The sequence below is a fragment of the Cryptomeria japonica genome, chromosome 11 (assembly GCF_030272615.1).
Source record: "Cryptomeria japonica chromosome 11, Sugi_1.0, whole genome shotgun sequence".
In the NCBI taxonomy this organism is placed as follows: Eukaryota; Viridiplantae; Streptophyta; class Pinopsida; order Cupressales; family Cupressaceae; genus Cryptomeria; species Cryptomeria japonica.
This window is the reverse complement of record NC_081415.1, coordinates 117,764,886-117,771,510: the sequence shown is the minus strand read 5'-3', so window position 1 is coordinate 117,771,510 and position 6,625 is coordinate 117,764,886. Positions and strand designations below refer to the sequence as shown.

The 6,625-nt window shown below is 38.1% G+C and overlaps 1 protein-coding gene across 1 annotated transcript; it reads right to left on the bottom strand.

Moving 5' to 3' along the window:
• Positions 1 to 5,298: 5,298 nt before the first annotated feature.
• Positions 5,299 to 6,051, bottom strand: LOC131860068 (uncharacterized). Its single transcript, XM_059214422.1, has one exon. The coding sequence runs from the start codon at positions 6,049 to 6,051 to the stop codon at positions 5,299 to 5,301; it is 753 nt and encodes a 250-aa protein (XP_059070405.1).
• Between the last annotated feature and the right edge of the window lie 574 nt (positions 6,052 to 6,625).

Genomic DNA, 6,625 nt, shown 5'->3' with positions numbered 1-6,625 from the left:
GTATCCATTGGCAATTTCATGTCATGAATTTGTTTCAAAGTTAATCTAGACCAACTCCTTCTCCGTACTTCAAATTCATCCTGGCAACCCTCCCAATAATCCTCCAACTGAGGAACATGCTAATCAGGTACCATCTTCTTCATATACTGAGCAATAAAACCTTTACTATCAAAGTTATCCCTTTTCACAAAGGTCCTCAAATGAAACCTTTTAAATTCCAGTTCAAGATTTAGTGCATCAGAGACTGACCTACAACTATAATGGCCTAAATCAATGGGAAAAATCCCACTTGTGTTGGAGTCCTCACCATAATCTTTTGTGACATAAGCAAGCTATCTAGAAACTTTTATCAAAATGCAAGAGTCTGAAACGTACCTGGGTAGTCTAAAGGGTTCACCTTTAAATCCTCCAACTCTTAGGTAAGTGAAGAGGCTCAACTGTATAAAGAAACTGTCATATATGTTAACAAGCTCAACTGCTTCTGTAGACATTCTTCTATGCAAGTTATCCTATAATTCAAAGGTCAGCCTTCCAACGAAAACATCATTCCAATAGAGATAATCATCAACATGCCCTTTCAAAGTCAGACTAGGATGATACTCATAAATTGTCATGCCTTGAACCCATTTTACATGAGACAACCCAGACCATTCTCTCACACAGGCAAGCATATATAATAGATAGGATGAGATATAAAAATTAGGCATTCCCAGATAATTGCACAAACCTTCATGTAACCTTTCTGCAACGACAGTTCCCCAGTCGATGAACCAACTTCTATCCAGAGTGACCTGGATGAAGAAATACATCCAGTCCTCCTAGTAAAAAGAGTGGGAATTACCCTTTACCCTGCTCAACAGTATTACCAAGTCTTGGATTGCAGGAATTAAATGTTAACGGGTTAGAGGTCTCGACAGCCTTTAGCCCCCTTTTTGGAATTTTAGGAGCCAATTCCATGCAATAACAGTTCTATAATACTACTTTTTCTTAGAGAAAACTCTGTAGGATTTACCAATGGTCCAATCTTCATAGGGGTCCTGGTGTGGAATACCCATGGCTGCCATTACTATCTATCTATCAATGGACAACAAGACTTCACCATCATTTTTCCTTATGCATCTATTACCCTTGTCATAATGATTCATACATTCTAATACTAACTCAGTGGATGGAGTAGCTGTGGGAAAGGCGGCTGCTTCTAATAATCCGCTCTGTGCTACATCTCTCATCATGCGGCCTGCGACTGAATTCCTTACTCTTTCTAGAAAAATATCTAAATCCAGCTGAACAAATGTTGTATCACCTAACTCTGGTAAAGAGCTTACAAGGGAAGATGAGCTCATCAATTTGGGCAAAATAGGTCTAATGTTTAGTTCGTGGTTTTCCCCAATTAATCCTAGGCAAAGAAGGAAAGTGGAAATAGAAACAAGCAGCTAACATAATACCCAGATGTTTTAAAACAAACTGCAGTAATTTAGAAAGTTGTTGATCATACCTTCCTCTGTACTCTGTAAACCTCTATAGCAGCCTATTTCTCTCGCTTCAAAAACTCCTTCTCAAAATGTTCTCAAGAAATTAATAATCCCAATGAGACAACTACTTAGTTTTAAAGCCGAGAAAATCTTACCCATCATTACTAAAAGTTGCCTTCATTACTCCTTGTTTTTGTGACCTTACTTCGAAATGATTGCGCTGAAGCATGCCTTAAATGTTAAGTCACTTCACTTCCGACACAATGGATCCTCACACATACTTGCCATAAATGGCAGATTTCAAATCACTGAAGAAAGAATATTCCTCCCCTCGGCAGTCGTTTATCATGTTCTAAAAGTCCGCACCATCATCATGTGGCAAGTCACATGTCTTCCAAGAAACATATACATAAAACTCTGACCCTTGCAAAACCATCACAACACAACACTAACATGACAAATCTTGAACTTTGAACCTTGAACCAAAAAGGCTCAAGTTCAAGGTTCAGAGAATGCAAAATACTGACAAGGACTAGTAAGACTGAAAAATCACGTGGGAGGAAAAACATTCAAAACAACGCTCGTTGAACTTTGAACCTTGAACCAAAAAGGTTCAAGTTCAAGGTTCAAGTTCAACACAGTGAGACTTAACAATGACCGAATTACATGAGCAAAATTGTAAACAAATTTCTTGACCAATGAATTAGATAAGCATTACTTCAAACAAGGATGCATATGGAATGGAAATTTTATATAGGCCCAATAGTGGCTCTGCATGGGGACTGGGATTGTAAAGTACCTAGCAATGAATCACAAGATCTCTGGTTTCGTAGCATAACTAACTAAGGTTCAACTCACAACAAAAACAGACACACCTAGACTAACAAAACACACACACACAGAAAAAAGTATGTACAAACTAACAGGGGATGCCTGTTTACAATTCATACAATTTTAAGTCCTGCCCATTATAGGATAGGGGAAGTTCAAAACCATCTTGGTAAGCAATTTTAAAAGAATTGGGCCCCTTTACTTCATGAATCGCATAAGGCCCCTTCCACAGCAATTCAAATTTGCCATGAGCACCTTTCGGTTCCCTCCTTTTATCCCATAATAACACCAAGTCCCCTTTCATGAACTTTCTGGGCCTTGCTCTCTGATGAAAAATATTTTTAACCCTCATCTGATGTTTTGTAATCTTGTCAACCAACTTCTCCCTTTCTTCTTCGATCTTGGTTAAGTACATGACTTGTTTTTCAAGAGAGCTCTGGAAAAATGCATCTTCTATCACCGTCTGTAGTTTAGAAGTCGCTAATTCCAAGGGAAGAGAGAGTTGTGCACCGATACCATATACCAGCTCAAATGGTGACATTCCTATGGCTCGTTTTGGTGAATTTCAATCTGTCCATAGTGCTTCATGTAGCTTCTTATGCCAATCCCTAAAATTTTCACTGACCAACTTTCTCATGATGTTGATCAAGTTCTTGTTACTTGATTTTGCCTGACCGTTACCCTATAGATAGTAATCAGAAGCGTGTGCCAAAGAAATTCTATGATCATAGAAAAATAAGCTCAACTCGGATGAAGAGAAACTTGATGCATTATCTGTGACTATTTTTTGAGGGACTCCAAACCTGACAAGAATATTCTCCTTAAGGAATGTACACACAATTTCTGAGGTAGTTTTCTTTACAGGAATAGCTTCCACCCACTTAGTGAAATAATCCGTTGATGTTAATATGTGAGTGTGCCCCGCATAGGAAATGGGGTTCAAAGGACCAATAAAATCTAGTCCCCACTACTTAAACGGTTCTTCAATTACCACGAGCCTCAAAGGCAAGGCAGCCAACTAGGGTTTACCTATAAACAACTTGCATTTCTCACACCTCACCACCTAGGTGTATTCATCTTAGAACATCTCTGGCCAATAGTAATAGTTTCTCAGGATTTTGTATGCAGTAACCGTAGAGGAAAAGTGGCCCCCGCATGCTTCATTATGGAAAGTTTTCAATAGAGCTTCTTGGTGCGGTTTATCCACACTTCGAAGGAAAGTGCCATCTAAACCTTTCTTGTACAATATGTTATTAGAGATAACGTATTTTGCATCTTTCAACCTCAAATTCCTTTTTTCCCTAGGAGAAAGATGATCTAGACAGTCTCCATACATAAGATAATACACCACATTGGTGAACCAAGAATCCTGATGATCAATGAATAGTGTTAAAGGTAAACTGTCCTCCTCTTTGGACTCATTCTTCACCATCAATCTACAGAGGCCTTGTCCTCTGACTAGTTTAGTGGGCTTGATATCTAAATTGAATTCTTGTATCTTGGAGACCCAAGATGCTCTATTGTTGATGCCAACATCTTGTTGAGTTAAAATAGCCTTTACTGCAGAATTGGGAACAAAAAAAATCGCATGTGAGTGAAGTATATAATACCTGAACTGCTTCACAGCTTTTACCACTACATAAGAATGTTTCTCTATCTGTGAGTACTTCAACTCATGTTTCTTTAGGGGAATACTCATAAAGGAAATTGACACCTCCTCATTATCTTCACCTTTTTGTACCAAAATCCCAGACATAGTATGTTCTGATGCATAACAATAAATAATAAAGTTCTTATTAAAGTCTAGGTTTACCAGGGTAGGCGCATGTAAATTTGCCTTCTTAATCTCTTCGAAAGCTTCTCTGCTAGCTTCATTCCACTTAAAGGCTACCTTTTCACTCATCATATTCACAATGTAATTGGTAGTTTCAGCAAAATCAGGAATAAAACGTCTTAGGAAGTTCACCTGTCCAAAGAAGGACCTTACTCCATTTCTATTTGAGGGGAGACTAAGCTATTGTATTGCCTTTACCCTATGTAGATCAACGTTTACTCCCTCCTATGAAACAATATGTCCCAAAAATTTTCCTTCCGTGACACCAAAAATAGACTTTTTAGGGTTTAAGGATACCCCATGCTCTCTACATCTCACTAGAACCTTTCTCAAATCCTGCACATGATGCTTCCTTTTTCTGGAGAAAACAATTAAATCATCTAAATAAACCACAATAATCTTATCCCTCAAATGTCCAAAGGAAAGATCCATCGCCCTTTGAAAAGTTGCTCCTACGTTAATCAACCCGAAAGGCATCCTGTTATACGCAAAGGTACCCCAGGGAGTTATAAAGACCGTCTTGTGTTGATCCTGCTCCATGACACTAATCTGATTATACCCAGAGAAACCATCCAACATAGACATCATCTCTGACGTAGAAATAGTTTGTAAAATATGATCCATCGCGGGTAAGGGATAATTATCTTTCAGACTTGCTTGATTTAAGTTTCTAAAATCAACACAGATTCATATCTCACCGTTTTTCTTCCGAATAGGAACTATGTTCCCAATCCAAGTAGAATGATGTAGAGGATAAATAATTTGGGCCTTCAACATCTTGTCAACCTCATGAAAAATTGCTTCTACTACCTTTGGATTAAAATTTCTTAACTTTTGCCAGAATGGATTAACACCTAGTTTCAAAGGAATTTGATGTTGAAACTTACCATCCCTGAAGTTTTTCAAATCATCATAACTCCATGCAAAAATATCTTTAAATTGAACCAGCAAATCAATGAACTTCCTTCTTTCCACTTCAGAACAGCATTTTCCCAAATTAACAAATTTAGGATCCTCATTGGTACCAATGTTAATTTTCTCATACTCCCCAGAGCTTTGAACTATAGGAGCTTCCTTATCTCTTTTCTTAACATATCCATCTTTCTTATCAAAAAGATGTTCAAGAGAAACTAAACCCTTTGGAATTTTATTCCCTTTTAACTACAACATCCCATCATGTACTTCTTCTAGTGTATCGAGAGAAAACTCTTTACAACTTGTCTCTGATCCCTCATAAAAAAAGGATGTAAAAATATCAGCACATTGTACAAAGTTCTGAATCTGTTTATCATTTTGAAACACCTGCCAGGATTCATAATTATCTAGCACACTAGGTCTATAAACTAGTTCAACCCTGTAAGTGTCGATTGTGAAATCTGGGTGTGGAACCAGTAATGCCACAGATACCACCAAAGAATCTACCTTTGCATTAAACTCCCTAGGAATGGCTTCAATTGAAAAAGCATCAAAGGCTTCAATCTCATCCAAAACACGATTCTTATAGTGTCTCAATCTCTCATTTTTGATCGCAAATAAGCCCCTCACCTGCTTAACAATAAGTTCTGCATCACCTCTCACCTTCAACATTTTGATTTGCAACCTCTTTGCTTCAGCCAGTCCTAATAGCAAGGCCTCATATTCAGCCGTATTATTCGTGTTTTGGAATTCCAACTTGAAAGAATAAGGAATGACCTTTCCACAGGGAGGTATCAAAACGACCCCAGCCCCTGAACCAAAAGATGAACAACTCCCATCAAATTCCATAGACCAAAGTTCATTAGACCTACCTACATCTAGTAACATACTCTCACCCTGAGGTTCAGCCGATATCATGTAATTGCCAAAGCCACAATCTTGATACAAAATTTGAGCTTTCGGATCATCTAAGGGAATAACTATGTACTTAGCCTTCATTTCATGGTGCAAAAGGACTCTCTATTTTCCAACTATGATCACCGCTTGAGACCAATCCATCCTAATTTCCCCTCCCATGTCTTTATAAAAAGTGCAATTCAATAACATACCATAGCTACCAGGAATGTCAGCCACTAGTATTGTCAACTTGATTCTCTTGGCAGGATGTGCTACTAAGGCAACCTGGGCATCTTTAATTTTCCCTAATAAAGGAACCTCCTTGGAATCCATGGAGTAACATTTTCCAAAGGTCTTTGTTAGGGTTAAACCTAAATCTTTTGCTACAGCTGAAGGAATGACATTATCGGATGCTCCCGAATCAATTATGCAATTACTCAACCTATGCTCGTTAATATATAGGGACACATAGAAAGGTTCTGGTTTATTTTCAAGGTTGGGTTTGAGCAAATCATCTTATAGAGGAATAGTCCCTGATGAGCCCACAAGAGTTACTAGAGCAAGACTGACATTAGCATGTGCTGGAGAATCAATACTCATGGGCATTTGGGTTTCACTTGGCATGGGAATTATCCCATTTGACAAATTCAACCAATATATCTAGTTTTTTTGGGTT

Excerpts from the sequence above, each read along its gene's own strand:
- LOC131860068 (XM_059214422.1), bottom strand. The coding sequence starts at position 6,051 with ATGAAGGCTAAGTACATAGTTATTCCCTTAGATGATCCGAAAGCTCAA.